This window comes from Opisthocomus hoazin, chromosome 7 (genome assembly GCF_030867145.1).
Source record: "Opisthocomus hoazin isolate bOpiHoa1 chromosome 7, bOpiHoa1.hap1, whole genome shotgun sequence".
In the NCBI taxonomy this organism is placed as follows: domain Eukaryota; kingdom Metazoa; phylum Chordata; class Aves; order Opisthocomiformes; family Opisthocomidae; genus Opisthocomus; species Opisthocomus hoazin.
The window spans coordinates 66,962,258-66,982,723 of record NC_134420.1 but is presented as its reverse complement, the minus strand read 5'-3'; the positions used below and the strand labels follow the sequence as shown (position 1 = coordinate 66,982,723).

General features: G+C 45.8%; 2 protein-coding genes across 3 annotated transcripts in view; one reads left to right on the top strand and one right to left on the bottom strand.

Moving 5' to 3' along the window:
• Positions 1-3,207: 3,207 nt before the first annotated feature.
• GPHB5 (glycoprotein hormone subunit beta 5) lies at positions 3,208-5,495 on the top strand. The gene is made up of 2 exons (XM_009935226.1): positions 3,208-3,411; positions 5,307-5,495. The coding sequence occupies exons 1-2, from the start codon at positions 3,208-3,210 to the stop codon at positions 5,493-5,495; spliced, it is 393 nt and encodes a 130-aa protein (XP_009933528.1).
• A 5,996-nt stretch (positions 5,496-11,491) lies between these two features.
• The window catches only part of RHOJ (ras homolog family member J), a 73,963-nt gene continuing 64,988 nt past the window's right edge, over positions 11,492-20,466 (bottom strand). For both annotated transcript variants that reach the window (XM_075426833.1, XM_009935227.2), the window contains one exon: positions 11,492-20,220. In XM_075426833.1, coding sequence (XP_075282948.1) covers positions 20,074-20,220 — 147 coding nt within the window. In that variant the 3' untranslated portion in view covers positions 11,492-20,073. The remainder of the gene's footprint in view (positions 20,221-20,466) is intronic.

The following is a 20,466-nucleotide window of genomic DNA, read 5'->3' as shown; positions in this document are numbered from 1 at the left end:
CTAATTTAGACAGAAAAGTAAAATCTTAAGGGTGAATAACCATACATGCCAGCTTTGTGTGCGTGTGACCAGTGTAATATACTCACCAGGGAAATAGCAGGGCCACACTGTAGCACGAAAAACAGCCGAGCAGTGGCTGCTCCAAGCTGAAAAGGAAAGTACAGCAAGTGGCCGGTGGGTTCCCGGGAGGTGTCAGCATGAATGCGAGTCCTGCTGCTGCTCCAAAGGTATGCTGATGACCTAGAAAGTGAAATGACGACCCCAAGCCGTGGGTTGTTCACCCTGAAAAAGGGAGAGCACCTACGTAATATACCTTGTTTGGTCTTGAATGCTGCAATGTCACATTTCCTCAGTGTCCATTTGCTGCTTTCCATAGCTCACGCTGAAGAAGGCCTTAACACAACACACCAGAAGTATATGTTTGATACTTGCACGGTAAATTAACAAACTCATGGTAATCACACTTTCATATTTGAAAAGCGATGCATTTTCTGGACATCAACAGATGCTATTTTGTTTTGGTTTTTTGTTTTTCTCTAAAACATTGTAGGATGGAGTTTATTCAAATCAAGGCTTCCTCTGCGTTTTCTGTTCTCAGGGTTGGGTTGTATTGCTGTGGCTGTCTTTAACAGCAGCACCCTGAGGGGTCTGTAACCACCAACACTTACTGTGACTTTTCTGGATGTGCCTGGGCATCCAAGCAGTCAGCGCTGGGAAATCACTGTCCAGCAGCAAGACGGTGGCAGGGAAGGGAGGTGACTGTCCCGAGGTCGCTGCCTGGCTTTATGCCTGGACTTCTCTCACCTGCTCATCTTCTATGAACTCACTGACCTCCAAGTTTTTCATAGTAGGAAGGATCCTCAGCTTCTCTCTGTCCTATGAATAGCTGAAAATTGTGTTTGCGTGGCGAAGGCGATGGACAGCGTTTCCAAATTTCCTTTGAACAGTGGTGCTTGCCTGTGTGACAGCTGCCTGGCTCGTCAAGAGACCATTTGCTTTTCTTGCAAACTCACACCTCCTCCCCCCCACCCCTTGCCCTTGCTTGTACAAAGCAATCAAGTAAAAAAAAGTCTGATGCAGTTGACAAAGATACAGGGGTTTGTTCACACAAATATTTGAAAAGTCTCCCTTCAGGGTGTTTACCCAGGGCTTGTTAATTAGGGAGGTAATGATGATTCCAGAGCCAGTCTCCAGTCTCCTTGCAAAGGTGTGGCAATTCCACTATGGAAAAGAAGATCCATTTCGCCCCAGTGCATGCTCACTCTTTCACTCACCAAGATACTCCTTTTGTTTCAGGGCTGGTGTTATGAAACAATACCCTTGAAGCTACTCGCTGTTGGAAAGGAGAGGCTTGCTTTGCAGTCAATGGCTTTGATGCCTTGGGTAGTTCAAGTAAGGATCTGCCTCTGTCTAGCCTTGATTGACAAGACCCTTTCTATAAATTTGAGCAATTAAGCAACCCAGTAGCAGCTGCTAGAGAGATCTGCTGAGCACAAAGCTGACAAAGATTGCCGTGCAAGCCTGCTGCTGCTGCTCACTTTGACATCCTGAAACACCTTCTGCAATTTAAAACTCTGAAAGGAGATCTGACTCCAACAAGTTAGGTGAGTGTGCTGCTTCTGTGTTTGCTCCATGTCATGGCTCCGGCTCATGAATAAAGCAGCGAGTTTTGCAAAGAATAAATGCTCATTTTTTTCTTAAGTTTGTTGCTTTTGCTCTCAGATGTCTGCTTTTAAAAATAAGAAAATTTGGCTTTTTTTTTTTTACTCTGTTGAAGCTTATATATAGACATGCACTGATTTAATCTCATGTAAGACTACAGCATATGCAAGACCACATATATGAAGGGTTCACAGTAGCAAACTTCATATGCTGATTTAGCCAATTTAAAGCATTTGGTTTAACAGGAGGTGGGAGACTCAAACATCAGTCAGGCAAAAGGCAGGCCAAGCTCATTGAACTCAACTCTAACTGAGGACACAGCCCAATGCACACAGCTCTGCATGCCCTGTGCAGTAGCTGACTTTCTCAAAGTCAAATGTCAATTCTGGGGTTTCTAGGTGGACATTTCTAAACACAGTGGAAGGATGTGCAGTATAAAATGGATCTTGTGGCTTAGAGCTACTTTCCAGCTCTCTCTTTTTGACAGAGAAAGTTTTCCAGAGAGGCTGGTTACTTTCCTTGCTGATAGTTTGAGACAGAATGGCAGCAAGTATCAGAGGGAGTTGGCCTACGCTGGGCTGCTCAGAAGGTGTGAGGAGTTCAAGCCTCTTCTGATCACCTTGGCCATGTCTCACTCCCATGTCTAACCAGCTCTGTTCACCATCTTAGCAGCCTTGATTGGGTCTGAGCTGGTTGGTAGGGCAGTGTGTGCAGGAGGGACAACCAACAGTTGCATTTGCCTCTCTGGCCGCAGCCCTGGGAGCGGACCAGCACAAGTACGGTGCTCAGGGCATTAGTAACAGCGAGTCCAGTAACACTTCTGGGAGGTGCTGATCTCTCTCCCGAGATTATAGCACAAATTCAGGGATGGTTGGCTCCTGAAAGGTAAGTGGGATAAAACCAGGATGAAGTGCTCTTGTCAAAATGCTGTGTTACCTGCAGACCTAACGCTGCTGAACGCACGGAGCGTCGGCTGCGATGCTTCCTCCCTGTGCAGCAAAGTAGGAAACGTGCTGCCTCCCGTAAGTGTGGATGAGACACAGACAGACAGACAGAGCCCTTCCAGACTGACCCTGCCAGGGCCAGGACTACCAGGGTCTTCAGCCAACAACGTGTGTGCACTGAGAGAGCAACCAAAGGCCAACCCAACCACTGGCCTGGTGCAAGCTCAGGGCAACCCAGCTGGGGTGGTGGGAAGGCGTTCGCTGCACAGTAAACTTGCAATATAGAGATTTCAGTGGGTCTAGGGCACTGGTGGGGGGCTTTATCTCTTCCCGGGCAAACCCTCCTGCTCTGCAGGGACAGTCTGCATGCCGCGGCTTTCTGTTAGATGTTTTCACTAAGACTTTCCCCTCCTGGGAGTAGGTGACCCCTCACTGGTACATCTGCCCATCTTCTCCTGGGCTGAATGAGGGCAGGGAACAGTGTGTCTGAGGGGGGGAAGGGACGTCCCAGTGCTGGAGCTGAGCCTGTGCACTTGCACTTCTTGCCTCCCGGACTGCGCTGCCTCTCCCCACCCTCCACTTCTCTCCCTTCTGCCTCAGCATGAAGCTCCACGGCGTGCTCCTGGCCGCTCTGCTTCTCCTGCTGCTGGCCGGCTGCGGCAGCGTGCTCGAGACATCTGCCATCGACCTGCGCACCTTTGTCGGCTGCGCTGTGCGCGAGTTCACCTTCCTGGCCAAGAAACCCGGCTGCAAGGGGCTGCGGGTGACGACGGATGCGTGCTGGGGACGCTGCGAGACCTGGGAGGTGAGGTTGGGCCCGGGACAGGGGGTGCCCGGCTGACACTCACATCCCCGTGTGGTGCTTTACTCCCTTAAGAAAAGTCCCCAACACCCCCCCCCCCCCCCCCCCCCCCAAACATTAAAGAGCTTGCAGCTGTCTCCAGCACAGGCAGGGGCTGTGTCCTGCTCCATGACCTCCTCGCCACCACTTTGCTGTGGGTTTGCTCCTCCCTCCTTCCACTGCCTCAGAGGGGGATGCACATCACGAGATGATATTAATGAAACACTTATGTAGTACTGTTATCATGCAATTTGAAAGCCTCTTACAGCTTAACCACTTAAGGAGAGGAGGCCTTTATTACTTTACTGGAAAAAATTCCTTTGAGATTAAGGTGGAGCTCCCAATTGATGGTTAATATATTTTGTTCCAAAAAGCAAATCCCAAAGGTAATGTCTGTTTCTAATTTGGACCTGTTTTAAGTCACAGCCTTGTATAAATATGAATTAGTTGTTTTGGGGAGTATAAGGCAAGAAAGAAAGAGCATAAGTACATCTACATGCACTTCAGGGAACAAGTCTCTGACTGTCTTCGCCTTTCTGCCGCTGGAAGGCTCAAGGGGCCAGACCCAGTTTAATTTATTCAGAGAAGCTTTGAGTGACTCCAGAGGGATTTTGTCTGCATGAAGACAAGGGCTCTGTAGAAGTGAGTGGAGGAGGAGCCAGGGTCTGTGAGCCGGCTCTGACCGCCCGCTTTCACTGCTTGATGGGACGAGGGGAAAGGCCACCGGTGGCCAGATTTCCCTGGTGGGCGAAGGTTCCTTTGAGGGATTGCTTGTCACCTGGTTCCCTCTACTCCTGAGCTCCTCTGGCAGCACGGACCTTGCAGACTCTCTTACCATGCTGCAATACCACTGGGATGAAGTTAAGCTGAATGCATCTGGTTGCAGGCTCAACAGCTTCTAGAAAGCACCACAATGGATGCAGGAGGGGTGTTGGTAAGAGGTAGAGTATCTGGATATCTTCTTGCTGAAATGTTACACCTGTTCTTTTCCATGCCATCATGCTCAGTTCCCAGGGCAGGCTCATTACACAGCATAGAAGGAAAGAAAAAAAAATTGAAAAGTCTCCTGGTTGTGTTACCTTATGCTGTTTCCCATCCGTGCAAGGGAGACAATTACAGTGGGCTCCTATTCCTGTTTGCGCTCCCCCTTCTTGGAGTCTTTGGAAAATGGACACTCCTGTCAAGCAAAAACTCCTTTTTCAGCATAAGCAATGCCACCGTGATACCACGTGGGAGTGTGGCTTTCAGGGCCTTCAGGCTCCTGTCATATCCTGGTGGCTGAGGTCTCTGGCCAAGATGTTTTTCTCATGAGGAACTGCAGGCTGCTATGCTGGCTGCTGTGCCGAGTGCATCCCCCATGGAACACATCCACTGGGCTTTGTGGGACGTGGAACCTGACTGGGAAGACTGGTCTGGCTGAGAAAAAAACAGCCGTTTGGCACCTGGATGCACCTCTTAGGCAACTCGTGCACATGGAAGGGCTTCCAGCAGAATGCGTTTTCTTTGGTGCAAAATCATTCCTTTTGGAAGAAAGCAGCTGCTTTTGGCAAATAGTGAGCATTTGGTCGAAACACGAGCATTCTGCTGAAAACCAGGTTTTTGGATAGGCTTTTGTCTTCCTTCAGCAGCTTTAATTGGCACTTCATGCTTTAAACGAAGAGACACGCACGTACACTCACTCCCCTCCATGGCGGGGCTCCAAAAGGCAGATGTTGAGGGATGTAACCTAAAAATGATTTCCATGGCCCCTTCCACCTTGATCCAGTGGCTCCCCTAGTTGCACTAAATTCCCTTGAGGAAACTGCGATTCCAGATGTTTGTCTTGCTTCTTGCCTGAGGCCAGCTTTTCTCCCTCACAGAAGCCGGTGCTGGAACCACCTTACATCAAGTCTTACCACCGTGTTTGCACCTACAACGAGACCAAGATGACGACAGTGAAGCTGCCCAAGTGTGACCCGGACGTGGATCCCTTCTACACCTACCCGGTGGCTATCCGCTGCGACTGCGACATCTGCTCCACCGCGACGACCGAATGCGAGACTGCCTGAGCTCTGCTTTCCCAGGTCAGGCCAGGAGAGGCCAAATTCTTCCCTGGCTTCATACCCCTGGTACCTCCATCTTTTCAGAGGGTGTAAGTCAGTCCAGAATTTGATCTCATCCTGTAAATCTCCTAATCATTGACTTTTCTGGGCAGATGAGGCTTAATCTCCTCTCCTCATACTGTTCAAAGCATTATTGCTGTAGAAATGTAGCACACAGCCTTACAATAGCAAATCCTGTGGAAGAAAAAAAAAAGAAAATATGCAGTTTCCCTTCCTTGCAGGCTTTTCACACTGTGTGACCTTTCAAGCACAAAGTGCACATGGGCTAAGCAGGCGCTGGGGGGTGGAAACAGGCCACAAAGGCATTGCATCCTCTGCAGGAGCCTCTTTATTCATGTCGGGTTTTAGCTCCTTCCCAGTAATGTAAATGCAATTACCAACATTTCGGTCACCTCGCCCCTGCCATTAGTTGTTCTTGCCCTGAGGTCTATCAGGAATAACAGTCAAAGAAGAGGCCTTAAGGCCAATGAAATGGAAATAGGTATCTAAATTGCTGCCCTGAAATTAGGGTGAACGCATACAGAGCCCTGACTCAGCAAAGTACTTAAGCTTGTGATTAAGTGTTTTGCTTAATATCCGTGGACTTTTAGTTAAGCACATATTTCAGCGATGATTGCTTAATGGGAGTTATTCTGAAGAAAAAATCTTCCCTTACAAGAGACAATTCCTTGAAAAAAGAGAAACACATTAAATCTGTCAAACCAGAAGTGTGTATTTTCCCATTTGCTTTTGTCCAGGCATAGAAGGGGAACTGACTTCATATAAAATCAGCGAGACTCTGCAGAGCCCAGAGAGTCCCTCCTGACAATTTCCAGAGTTAGAGGGACCAAGCCAAAACACGACAATCGTGGCTTGGTTTCAGTGAGCCCTGGCAGAGGTGGTGGGAAAGAGGAGGCTATGAAGGGTGTTCTCACACTTCCCCTCACTGCTCAGCTCCACAGAGACCTGCTCCTCAGACGATGCACACGGAGCTGGGGGGCAGCCAGGTGTGCTCACAGGAAAGCTCTGGAGTGGCCAGCAACGTGGCCGAGGAGGGTGAGATGAGCCCAGGGCAGGAAAGAGAGCAGACGTGCCAAAGGATGGTTCACACCTCCTCAGAGCCACTATTTACAAGCTGGGACACGATGTTCATCTCTCATTTGTCCCTTGAACCAAATGGGAAATTATGTGAAAGCAGGAAGATTTGCCTAGTGAGAGAGGCTCGCAGGAGCTTACAAAACAAAGACATCTTTTCAGATAGCTGTTAGGAGAAAATTGCTGCTGAGTAACATCTGCACCTGCCTTCCCTCCAGTGAAGTCTCTTGTCTTCTGGGTGCAGTCGCCTTCATTTCCAGGGATGCATGCTTGAAACTTCCCCAGGTGTCCTGTCCTCACCGAGACAGATTTAATTTAAACTGTAGTTTATTAGTTGCTGTCTTTTTCTTTTTTTTTTTGTCTGCAGAATTGTAAAAAGTGCACTCTGGTTGAGTAGGAAGGAGGTGATTTTGTCTCTCTGCCTCCTGCAATTCTGAATAGAGACTGCGGTGTCAAAGAGCAGCAGGAGCAGCTTGCTGCTGCTGCTGAGGTTAACTGCCTTTAAAAAAGTCCTTGTGTTTTGTTTCAAATTGCATCTCGCAATCCATCTGATTTTGTTGTTGTAACTGGCCTCACAACTATTATGGGAAACCTGCAAATTATTTTGTGTCCTTAATAAACCTCAAAATTGTAGTAAGAAAGCAGTTTAAAGCAATGTGTCCCTCTTTATTTATGCGTAGAGGTTTCTCATGAGGAATATGTGTGAGCTCCTACGAACTCTTTGCCAGAGCTGTGAACACCTGCAAAACATCTCCTCGATGCTGATGTGAAGTCATTTCCCTCGCTGGATTTCTCTCACGGAGTCTGGCTGGGCTATCATCTCGGGATTAGAGGCAGGGTTAGAAAGTGGCAAACTTCCTTCCTTGGCAGCCAAGAGGAAATATGGGCTGTACCCGGATATGGTGAGACAGTAGGAACCTCAGCAAGGGTTCACAAGGAAACTCTGCTGGGCGTGAAGGAGGGTTTTGACTGATGCAGTGGCAGCCAGACTGGGAGGCGGGAGAGGAAGAGTGGGAAGGATGTATTGACTGAAACCAAGCTAACACTTCTAGATGGTCTTTTAAGGAGGAGAGCAAAAGTGGAGATGCCGTGGATTTGCTGTGGGTGACGAAAGTAAAGCCAACACCAGAGCCCACCAAATCATTTGACTGGTGCATTACCCCTCTTTGCCCAGATCTGGTGGGTTCCCAAGGCGAGGCACACCACAGTGAGTTTCAAGGACCCAGCTTCATTCATGCTGCTGGTAATTGCAAATCTGGGCCTTTTTTCCTGAAGTTCTTATGCTACTAGTCTTTATTCTGTTGAATTCCCACCAATTTTGATACTAGTGACCGGGTCTTTCGGCTTTCACATCCTTTGTGCTGCAGCTGGGATGGTATGTCCTGCTCACAATCTGCAGGCAGTCAAAATAGCCCACACATTTCAGAGCATAAGCAGCCCCTTCCCAGGCCACCTTCATCTCATTGGGAGCATTTTAATGCTTCTTAAAGCCACATATTTAAATCTCACCGTCCCACCTGCCCAAAGCAATTAAAGAGCCCTTCTGTCTTTGGTGCACAAGTTTGCAAGGAGTGTTTGTCACAGAGGCTGTCACTTGTCACATATTATCCCTCCAGTGAAAAACCCTACTGCTTTTTTGTAGCACACTGGTTGCCCTCTTTACCTGGACACCGACCAACAGCATCAGATAAAAATCCTCACAGACTGCAATGTGGACCTCTTAAAACTGTCATTTGCCACTGTACATTTAATCTGGCACGATGTTCACTACCTAAAAGCAAGGGAAAGAAATTTTGCTGTACGTGTATGTATGAGGGGAACTTGACTTCCCTGGGAGAATTGTACTTGCAAAGCAGGGAGCAAAGCATGGCCAGAGAGAAGCTCCTTCGCAAAGCCTCAGTGTTGAACCATTCACAGCTCTGCAGCCCCAGCTGGAAACACCTGCTGCAGTAGAAGGCTTTCCGTAAGAAAGGAGATGGTTGCATCTACCTGCTCAGAAAGAAGGTGCAGATATGGAGAAGGAATGATTATGCGATTTGGAAACTGTACTTGGCTCTTGGCTCTGCCATATACATGTCAGGTAAGCAGGGGCAAATCAGTGGATTTCTTTATGCCTCAGTTTCCCTTCTGGACAATGGAAGTTATGATACAGCTGATTTTTTTTCTTTGTAGTGTGTTTTGGAGTGTATAGGCTGTAAGGTCCCTTGTGATGAGTCATATCTGTATCCTGCACAGCACTCATTTGCTGGGGTTTGTTGTTGCTATTTTAACCCGACCAGCAATTGTCACATTCCTGCAGTGCTTTGATTTTTGACAATACTTTCCTGATATATGATGGCTGCGAAAGTCCACTGGGTCTTGAAGTTCAGCTTCCCCCGCTCCTGTGCTGTAGTTTGTGTGCCCAGCCAGACCGATCATGTCAGCAATCAGTATATTTTACTCCGTCTTCAAATCTGAGTTACAGAGAGAAGGAGGGCAGGAAGCCTCCCCGGACGCGTGTTTCCTGCACTGAGCAGGTTTCTCTTTGGGGTACAGGACAGGCAGCTCTCTCCTGCTCTCATTGTACTCACATGAAAACGTAGGAACCACTGCCCCGGGTCAGAGCAAAGGGCTGTCTCGCCCAATATCCTGCTGTCGACAGCAGCCAGCAGTGGATGTTCAGGGAAATGCGAAAGCGTCAGGGCTGTACAGGGGTATCCTTCCCCGGCTACATCCACCCAGCTTTAGCAGGCAGCAGCTTAGGAAGTTTCTGCTCTGAAAGGTGCATTCAGCACCTCGTTTTTAACCCCAGACGCATGGGTCCTCCACGCTGCTTCTTCCCGAGCAAAGTCTGGCTGTGGAAATCCTGGTGACCAATATCAGCTTCCTCCAGGGGCAGGTAAATCAGACATATTCCAGGACACGTACTGTGCCCTCTCGAATTGTCCTGGCTCCTCTGGGGACATACCCATTTATAGCAGCCAGGGATTTGGGCTGCAGTGTCTTTTTATTAGGAGTGGACCTTGTCACCTTTTGTCATTGATCTGTAAGCGAGTGCCCTGAGCAGGGGCTGCTTAAGCCTGCTGAGGTTCACAAGATGTGGCAGCATGAAAAGAGCCTTTCCCTAGTGCAACTTGCTTTAGCTCGATCAGTATCAGGGACATTGCTCAGGAATGATGGAATTTATGGTCTTAATTTGAAGACCAGATTAGCTGGTCAATAGGATTGCTTCTGCTCTTGCAGTCAATGGAATTGAAAAGCTGGGTAACAAAGGCACTATGTTTTTTTTTTAATTATTTTTTTTTTTTTTTTAAAACAAGATCCATGTCTCTCCACTGAATCCCTGGAAGACTGGAGCCGGTCATATTCTTGATTCTAGTCCAGCATTTAAGGATTGTCTTTCCTCATGTAACTTCTGGCATGTATCAGGAAACAGTGTGGCCAGCAGCAGTAGGGAGGTGGTCATACCACTCTACTCGGCACTGGTGCCACTATACTTCGCACTGGTGAGGCCACACCTCAAATACAAAATTGAACAAATGTTCAATTTTGGGCCCCTCACTACAAGAAAGACTTTGAGGTGCTGGAGCATGTCCAGAGAAGGGCAACGAGGCTGGTGAGGGGTCTGGAGAACAAGTCTTATGAGGAGCGACTGAGGGAACTGGGGCTGTTCAGTCTGGAGAAGAGGAGGCTGAGGGGGGACCTTATTCCTCTCTACAACTACCTGAAAGGAGGTTGTAGTGAGGCAGGTGTTGGTCTCTTCTCCCAGGTAACTAGTGATAGGATGAGAGGCAACGGCCTGAAGTTGCGTCAGGGGAGGTTTAGATTAGGTATTAGGAAATAATTCTTTCCTGAAAGAGTGGTTAGGCATTGCAATAGGCTGCCCAGGGTGATGGAGTCGCTGTCCCTGGAGGTATTTAAAAAATGTAGATGTGGCACTTCAGGATATGATTTAGTAGGAATGGTGGTGTTGGGCGGATGGTTGGACTTGATGATCTTGGAGGTCTTTTGCACCCTGTGACTCTGTGATTCTTCAGCCCTTCAAGCATTTCACTTCCTCTCCTGCCTCTCCCTGCCCTATCTGCTGGGCCGAAGGTGAGACAGCTCATCATCTTCCTTGCCATCAACAAGGGTTTGTTGGAGGGTTTTGTTATCTGTGTGTTAGGTTTGTCAGGAAGTAACAAACTCCCCCCAAAACTCGTAACACAGGCTAACGCTCTTCCTAGCTGTTTTACCAAGAGAGCTCCAGTGCCTGCTAGGCTGCTGCATGCTGGCTTCTCTCCAAAACACGTTAAATATTCACTCAAGGGAGAAAAAAAATCCTTTTATGGTGCTGTGATAGCACAGTGGAGACCACAGACAGGAATGTCAAGAACCCTATAGTAAAATAAAAAAAAGAAGTTCTATCTGAAAGAGCAACCAACTAGCCACCTTAATATTGGTGGAAGACAGGAGACTAAACATCTCCAGGCCAGCCACTGAGGGATACTCTGGGACCAGAGGGAGCTGGAGGCTGAGTACTAACAGGGAGCCAGACCTGCAGATCCCACATCTCCACCTTCCTATGTTTCCAGGCTGCACAGAATTTGGTTAAGCAGCAGTTTCCCAAGAGGAACATGCCTGAGATGAGCAAACCTTTACCATGTCACCTCCTGTTTGACTTTCTGCTGGGGACACGGGAAGGTGTGGGCCATTCCAGGACTATCCACCACAGTCCTATGTGTTAGTATGTGTTTTTCCTGCCTGAGATGTCCTGTGAAGTGTATGTGATTAGCAGCTGGGAAAATAAACAGAGCAACACACCTTCTCAAAATAATGCTGTCAAAATACTTAGTAATACATTTATTTTGTTAAAATAAACTATGTACAATAGATGATATTAATGTGCAGTTACAATATACAATAATTACATGTTTAAAAGAGGATAAGCAAATGAGTACAGAATCATGTGCTGTAAATAGGCAATTAATACTGTTTACATGAATTTTAAACTATGCAAAACATAATTGCTGGAAAACTGAATTTCCTTAGTTTGAAATTTTATTGCTTTGACATGAATTTTGAAGATTTGGTTAATCTTTGAAAAAAGACATGCAACTCAAAAGTCAGGCATAATGTTTTGGTACTCATCCTTTGGTTTTACCAGCCCCGTATTCCAGCGATATTGCACACAGCAACTTTTAAGAGTGAAAAATTCAATTGCTTACATGAAGTGAACTAAATGACTCTAAGAATTTCTTAACCTGCTAAGAACTGACCGATGGTGTGTTAGGTCCTGGTTTCTGCAGAGGTCATTACATCTGCTTCACAAACTCAATTAGAATAACTTGTTGCACTGTTACTTTAAGTATTGGTGAAGTAGTATGTAAAAAGACATGAAAGAAATTTTCTTGTCTTTGTGTTCTCAGAGGAGCAGAGAATGTCTTTGCAGTGAAAACTTGTTGACAAGTGCATCAACATCATGACAGGTTAAGCTGGATTCAGTTATCCTTGCACTCGATGACAGTTTGGGTCCATCTCTCTGCAGCCTTCCTTGAAGCCTTCCCAGTCTCCAGGTGCTGCTGAGCCCCAGGTATCCTGGCGGGACTCCACGGAGGCATCTCCGAACCCTTTTGCCAGGCTCAGACATACATGGACATCATGCTGTGCCTTGCTCTGTAGCATTTCCCACCCAGGAACCTGGGCTGACCACCTTAGAGCACTTCTGCTCAGGAGTGAAGAAGACTTTGTCAGTGTCTTTCCCCTCTCACATAGCTTTATGTTATTGCTTATTAATGAATTAATATTTACAAATATGGGGAAAGTTTGGGCTCATTTACTCCATACCGACAAGGCAGTTCAGTGCCTGCCAGTTCTGTAATGCAGTTAGAGCAGCTGCCTATTTTGGGGAAAAGTGTCAGGAGAGATGATATGACAGTCACACTATGGATATGGCTTACACCCAAACTACTTTGACAGACATCAGACAAAAATTTCTACATGTTATCAGTACAAATAGCTGTTGTGTTGCAAGACCTGGAAACTGTAGACTGGCAACAATTATTTACTCTGCATTCATTAACCTCCGATCAAAGTCAAAATTCACTGGAGTTGATATCAGCAAGAGCTCAAAACGATCTTTGGCAATACCAAATGCAAAATTAAGTCTGGCATCCTAAATGCTACCTTTCCACTGGGGTAAGATGAAATTAAGTGACAACAATGAGTGCAGTGTCAAACTCAGCAAAGATACCCATTTGTATTGAAAATTACACTGTTAATGTAATCATTTTCATCTTCAGCCTCATTAGTGGTTGAAACCAGAAGTTACAAATCCAGTCTCCAAAGTCCAAGCTAAAGATCAGATCAGGAAACCTCCATATGCCGAAAGTCTTTCGGGAGTCCACAACCAGCAGCCAAAAGGTATAAAAGATTCTTGGACCTGGCTCAGTTCGTCTGCGTGCTCAAAGCTTGGTCAGCCACAACAAAGGGCAGGAAAGGAGGAAATGTAAAGACTCTCAAATGCTTTCCACATTAATCATGTGTGGACCCCACTGAAATTTTCCATTGTCTTCATGAGAATTGAAATGAAGCCAACATACAGCATCTTTGAAAATCCCACCCTAAAATTCTAGTTAGAAGAAGCAGCCAAACACTACACTATGGTCTGCACATTCTGGAAGGGGACAGGGATCATGCTCAAAGTTATTTCTGTTGATGCATTTTCAAAGTTAAAGAGATTTTTCACCATTGACAGCAATTCATATGGTTTTTGCTTGTTGCTCTGTAATATATGGTTTTGTGAGCTCATTTTCCTCTTACAATGAGTTTCTGACTCTTTTTGCTGTTCTGGTGGGGTTCCTGGAACCACCCAGGTAAAACAGATTCTTGTTCACATGTTCTGAAAGCTTCCACTGAAACAAATAAAAAAGAATTTGAAGATTTTTTTTCACTCTAGTTAGGGGTGTCCCCTTAATATCTTAAAAGGAAATTTAAGTTTTAGGATCAAACTAACCAGTTGCTCTGGGCCCTGATTTTGCTGCTCTCCCCCAAAGCAGAAGTGTAGATGCTATTCTGTTTCATTCATTACTTCTAATGGGTGTTATTGTCCCAACTTTTTGATGCAAAAATATTTCTATTCGTGTTTTGTTTTGATAAGTGAAGACAGCTGAGATCACAAGCCACTACCGAAATCAGCGGGACGCTTTTTCCTGCTTTCAGAGGGTCTTTATTCACAAAGAGGAAAATAAACATTTGTAGGAGAGATTTGTCTTCATTTTTACATGGAGCTCAGATGTGTCTAGAAGTTATCTGACATAGGTCATTCCATGCTCACCTCCTGTCACAGCGGATGCTCCTCTAGTCCTATAAATTTGTGAACCAAGAAAAGGTTCTGTTATTTCCAGATTTGTTTTTTTTTTATATAGGATAAAACACATTACAAATCCTCTTCAGGGAAAAGGAAATACAGGGAGGAAGGCATGTGCGGCCAGATTCCTGCATTCTACCTGTTTACTGAACAAATGGTCCCTGGGCCAACGTAAGCATGTGTTGATTGCTTCGTTAGAGAGGGCAAATGTGCTTTTAAACAAGCCTGGCTTCAGACGAATTGATGCCATTGCAATTTATTTTTGATCCAGTGCAAGCTTCAGCACAATGAATTGAGAAGTATTTGCTGTGTCACTGGGGGAAAAAAGCTACAGAAAAGTTCATGGAGTGTAAATAATCTACATAAGCAGATGGGCACCTTTCATGTCTGAATTAGAGGGACATTTTTGTAAGGATATGGCAGCTCACTTGGTGAAAATACATCTGCTAGACACATATCAATCATCAGTGTAATTGGCCTCTATCATTTGCTGTGTATGAGCTTGGGTGTGATGTGGGGAGGCAGCAATGGAAATTGTTTGCAAGAACTTCTGCAACCTTTTCCAAGCTCCTGTAAAGGGTTCTCAGACTGGGTCCCTGGACTGTTGAGACAGTAGCCTGGACAGGATCTTGACAGCTTCTTGTCAGTGGGGAGTGAAGCCCATGCATCCTTGCCAACAGACCGTCACCAATACTGAAATGTTTGTTCCCTGTTGCTCGCTGTTGGCTACGGTAATTCTCCCAGCCTCGGCATGGAATTTTAGCCACATGCCTAGAGTCGCATTGCAGTGATTGTTTCTAGGGGAGTTCTGCTTCGTTTGGGTAGTGGCACGCCTGAGGCTTATCTACTTTCCCAACTCATTTCTTGGTTCTTCTCTACCGCGGTTCCTTAGAGATGTCAGATACCATACAGAGTGTGGTGCTGAGCGTGACAGAACACCAGCAGACTTGTACAGCATGCGTGGAATGGGAAATCACTGCTTTTAGGGGACACAGGCCACCAACACTAGAGCAGCTAGAACAGATTTTGTTATACACAACTACAAGGGCAGATCACCAATGGCTATACTCATCCTCTCTTGTTTACATGAGAGGTATCATTGGGATGGAATGAGACATGAGGATATTGGAGACAATTCCTTGTGACATAAGATGCTCTTCGGTATGAGGAAGACTGCCAAAATCCAGCCCCTTAATAAAATGATTTGGAATAACTTTTTTTGCATATTAAGATGCAGTACTATATTTAATTCTGTGTTTATTTTGAACAGAAGGAGTGCTTTAAAAAAGAAAAAAGGTAAGGAATACCAATGACAACTGCAGAAATGATTGATTTGATTGTCATGCTGAACTGCGAGGGAATTCTGCAGTTCTCACCAGGAAAAAGATCTGCATCAGGACCAGCGAATGTGGAAGTTGAGGGAAAGAGTCACAACAACCTTAATTCAAGGCAATAAGAGGCAAGAGCTTGTAGCTGGTTATACTTTGTAAGCTACATACTGCTATAGTAGCAGATATTTACTGGGTGGAGAGAGAAGGTCTGAGAGCATTTGGCACGTAGGACAACCGGGGAAAGTGGATCTTGAGAGCTGCTCTCCACCACTTCTGGAGGATATAAGTACGTGGGACTCACACCCGGTTGAACAGATGCTCCTGGATGGACCTGCATAAGGTTAGAGCCTGGTTTCTGCATTCTCCCCAACTTTTCTGAGCTCTGGGAGGCACAGGACAAACTGTGGAAGGCTTTGTGGGACCTCCTTCAGGTCATGCTGGAAGTGGTGCTACAGCACAGGATTGCCCCAGTTCCACTGGCCTAGTGTTTTAGCAGTGCTCTGAAGGGCAGAGGCATCTGTAGGTTGTTTTAATGTGATAACAGCTCTTAATGTCTTGAGATCTCTCTGTAATACCTGATATCTCTAATATCTCATTGCAGGAGTTTGCATGAAAACCCTTTGGGAGTTCTGTTTGAAACTATGACTTCAGGTTAACAACTCCTGGTAGAATATGAAGGTTTCAGAAGAGGCCAAAGGAGATGGGTTTTACAGGATCTAGCAGACCTCTTGTAAGTTGTGAGTGCTTTTGAAATGATAGCAGACTATTACCAAAAGCAGCTCTGTCACGAAAGGTTTTGACATCAGTTGCATTAAGAGGACATTGTCAGATAGGTTCCAGGGATGGTTTATAGCCTTTACGACTCTCCTAACTGTGTTCCTTTGAAGGTGAAATCGGGGTCTGATTTCTAGCTCATCTTACAGTGAGAAAACCCATCTCCTTTCACCTGGAAATCCTTTATTGATTTTGTTTTCTTGTTTCTAATGGTGCTTGAAAATAACTCAAAGTTTATGTCTGTTGCTTTATGCCTGTGCTTGCACGGTGTCTGGTGTTTTGGTATTTCTGAAAATGAGCTTTGCTGCTTGTTCACACACCATCTGTTGGCTTTTAGAGAGTTATTAGGTATGACTGGCCAGAGAGTCAAGGAGTCTCCTTACATCTGCCTGCAAATCCCTTTCTAAAGCCTATTGGCCTGTGCTATTCCCGCCTCCTCAAAATAATGGTGTAAAACAGGGCAGATCCTTGAGTAAGTGCCACGTTGCATGGATAAGCACGTGTATATAACCTAACACAGGAATAATGTTTGTGGAGCCTGCATTAACCATGCCTATTTTAAAAACATTTATTTTTCTTGGAAGAGAAATTAAAAATAAATGGAGTGCAGAGGCCATTTCTCAGTGGATTGTGACCACCCTCCCTCCCTTGGAGCTCCCAGATGTCAAATTTTGGACAGAGTCAGCTTGAAAAACTTAAGAACTTCTTCACTCTGAGGGTGATGGAGCCCTGGAACAGGCTGCCCAGAGAGGTTGTGGAGTCTCCCTCTCTGGAGATATTCAAGACCTGCCTGAACAAGGTCCTGTGCAGCCTGCTGTAGGCGACCCTGCTTCGGCAGGGGGGTTGGACTAGATGACCCACAGAGGACCCTTCCAACCCCTACCATTCTGTAATCTTGCGATTCTGTGAAATTTTACTGTCTGACAAACATAATGTGCTTGGCTTTGTAAATGCAAATAAAACCGTGGTTAGTCTTAACATTTTTTTTCATGCGTGTTAGTACTTTTCTATATGCTGTCACTGCTATGCAATGCTTTGTGAGGGATGCTGCAGCTGAATACATTACAAGAGTAGCATTTTATCTTCTGCAACACCATATGTTTTTTGGCTAATTTTCCTCAAACCACTGTAGAGATTATGATGCTACAACTTCCTATTTGATTTTTGATTTTATATGCCTATCCTATGCCATCCCATTAGTATTAATAGACACCCCTGATATTCGGTGGCACACAAAAATATCATCTGATTATTTGTGGCTTTCTCCGATGCATGCCGGGAAAGCTACATTGCACTTTTCCAGTGTGCTCATTATTTTATGATAAGCTCAGCTGTCAGTCTGGATTTCTATTATTTCTTCTGTATTTTGTGAAGCTCTAAGAATATCTGGCAGCTCCAACCTGAGTGTTTGCATTGCGCTTCAGCTAAAACAGGCTTCACTTACTTTAACCGGAGACTTGGATGTAGGCTAGCGCTCTACAGCAGCCTAAATCAGCTAAAACAAAGTAACCAGCCTATTTTATTTCCACTGAAGTAAATGGCAGCACAGTGAATTTCTAACTGTTTTCTCTGAAATCTGTTGAAACCTTTCTTTTTTTGTTGTTTCAGTGGACTTTCAGTCATGTTGTAAGCCAACAACCATTAGCTAAATAATTATTTATTTAATGAATCATCCACATCTAGATTTCCTTATACTCCCCTAATATCTTTTTACACTTTCTAGTTCAGCTGATTGCCAGTGTCCCAGCTGTGCAAATACTCACTGCTACAGCAACACAGCCTCTGAGGCACGGCGTGAACTCCTTCACTGGGCTTCAGCACTGTCCTCGCTCTGAGCTGTGCTTTACCAGCTAGTCCATTTGAAGCAAATGGCTGGGACATAACAAAACCAAATATAAAATAAGCACAAAGAATGCCAGCAGTGAGGAAATCTTCCTATCGTCTGTCTTTGAGTTAGCACGACTTTGTTTTCATCCATACTGGTGTGCAGCGGGAAAGAGATGGTGAGTGAAAGCCTGCTGGGTAACAGCAACAATTCACCTCAAATTTGATTGCTGTTGTCAGAGAGAACTGCTGACTTCTACCTGGAAATATTCTGGGGAGCTGAATCTGGTTTCTGTAGGTGTCCATGGTAAATATAATTCGTGCTAAAGGAGGAGCTTGGATCCATGAGCCTCGGTGGCTGCAGCGTTGGGCGCTGCATCATGCTCGCTCTCTTCTCTGCACCAGCGCTGCGGCTTCTGTGGTCCTGCTGAAGTTGCTGACTGCTCCGAGTAACACCAGGCCTAGAATTCACCATGAATTGCAAGAGTTTTCCTGGCTGCTGTGTGTACTCAGCACACTACTGTGCTTCTGGAGAGGAGCGGGCTGGCAGTCCCCTGGAGTGGGGCACGGGGGGCACAGGGTGCACATCCCTGGGCTGCGAGGGTGCACGGCTATTGCTGGCTTACCCCTAGCACGTCTGGAAATGCTGACAACAGACACCACTTTTGCAAGGAGTTACGTCACAGGTCTTCAAATCCATATAATGCTGGCACTGTGATTTTCTGCTTGGGAAATGAAATCCATAACAAGACAGCCTCATGGCATTGCCAGGGTACCCAAAGGCAGATGCAAGTAATGAGACGCCCTTGGAGTTCACCTCTGAGCATCTGCGTTGTGGTGATGTGCAAAAGTACAGGCTCCCTGGAGAGGCTTTAGTGAAAAGGCACGCTTTTTTCAACAGCAAAGAGAGCTAACAGGCAGCTTCCCTTCCCTTAAGGTCTGGACTTCCCATCTCTCTGCTGTCGGCTGCAGCCCATCATCTGCAACTCGTGTGAGAGTTCACTCCTGAGGACTGCAGCCACGCTGCAACTTAAACAGCACTCACAGTAATGAGGATGGAAAAACAGGAGCAAAGAAAGAAGTAATGAATGGAAGAAGGGAGACTACAATAAAACAACATGTTTACATCTCCACTTTGATGAGTTTTTTCACACGAGCTACTCTGTAAAAGAAAGAATCTTAAGGCAATTGGATGACCTTAAAGCACTTGAAGTCAGTATGACCTTTGGCTTGTCGGTTTTTGCTATTTTCGTCTGCTGGGTGAGATGTAGAAATCCAGCTGATCTGTGAGGTAAATTTTCAGTTGCCATGGCAATGTGTTCTCAGTTTGGGAAGGAGATTGTTCCGTGCTGCTGTTTCATGTCTAGGGCAATATTCTTTGGTGGCAGAATTTCTTTGTTTCATTAATGCTACAACTCTGTTGTTCCTTTCCCAGCTTATGGAAACATGGCTCAGCCTGAACACCTTTAGCCCTGTAAAAATACAGTTATTTGCATTTTTTTTGTTGTAAGAACATTCCTTAAGTCTGGAGGTAAATGTTGATCCATTTTGGTAGCTTGGATGCAGCAACATCCTGACGCTGTGAAGTTTCACCGTGAAGTGAAAACAAACTGGAATCACTCCACCTTTGCTTCCATGTAGTTTGAACAGACTAAAGTATATCCTGAACTATAGAGTCTTATAAAAGAAAAGTAATTTAAAAGTACATCCTACCTATAGTATATATTTTACATATTAGATTTCTACAGATCTCCATATGCTTTCAGTCAATGCAGATTCATTTCCTAAGTACTGCAAATTCCTAATTTTGATGAATTCGTGCTTAAGGCCACAAATGGAGTTTCTCTTGTTTCTTTTACCACCTTTAGTTCTTTGTTTTTCCACACACCACCTTCACCTTATTCCTAAGGTGAGGAGTCAAGCAGGAGCAGGCATCCTGGTCTCTGCTGGCTCAGTGCAGTCTGCAGTAGTGGGAACAGGCTGCACATGGCTCTGGAGGGTTAGGAAAGCACATAGACAGGAGTTGGCCTAGTCTGATACAGTGTGGAGGTTTCACAGAATGGAGGGCTCCTATATTTGGGTAAGAAGGACCCCTTTCTGGTCACGTTCCCCATTTCAGTTGCATGTGACCTTCATTGCCTTTCTAACCTGCTTGGTTTCACTGAACTCATCTCGCTTGTCTTCCCGAGTGACTTCACACAAGGGTGCAGCAGCTGTGGCACTTTGCACAACGCTGCTTCTTCTTCTTGGGGTGGAAGATGGTCAGGATTGCTTCGTCGAAGACAGTCTTAAGGCCTTTCTGCGTGAGGGCTGAGCACTCCAGGTAGCATTGTGCTCCGATCTGAAAGAGAGGAGAGAAAATGTGAGTACCCACTGCTGGGAGAGACCGAGCGACCCAGTTCCAGCATCCTTCTACGTGTAGATGTGTTCTGCCACAGAAGGAAACCCAGACCTTTAAAAAGGGGGTCAGGCCCTAGCTTTGCTTTGTATCTGGCTGCCTATGTGGTTAAGGGAGAAGCTCAGGCGGTCATCCTGAGCGAGGGAGCAGAGATAAGCATCAACACCAGTATCTCACACAGGCGGTTAA

Bases quoted from the DNA above. Each gene is read 5' to 3' on its own strand.
- GPHB5 (XM_009935226.1), top strand. From the start codon at position 3,208: ATGAAGCTCCACGGCGTGCTCCTGGCCGCTCTGCTTCTCCTGCTGCTG. The intron at 3,412-5,306 runs GTGAGGTTGGGC...TCTCCCTCACAG, and splicing joins GACGCTGCGAGACCTGGGAG to AAGCCGGTGCTGGAACCACC.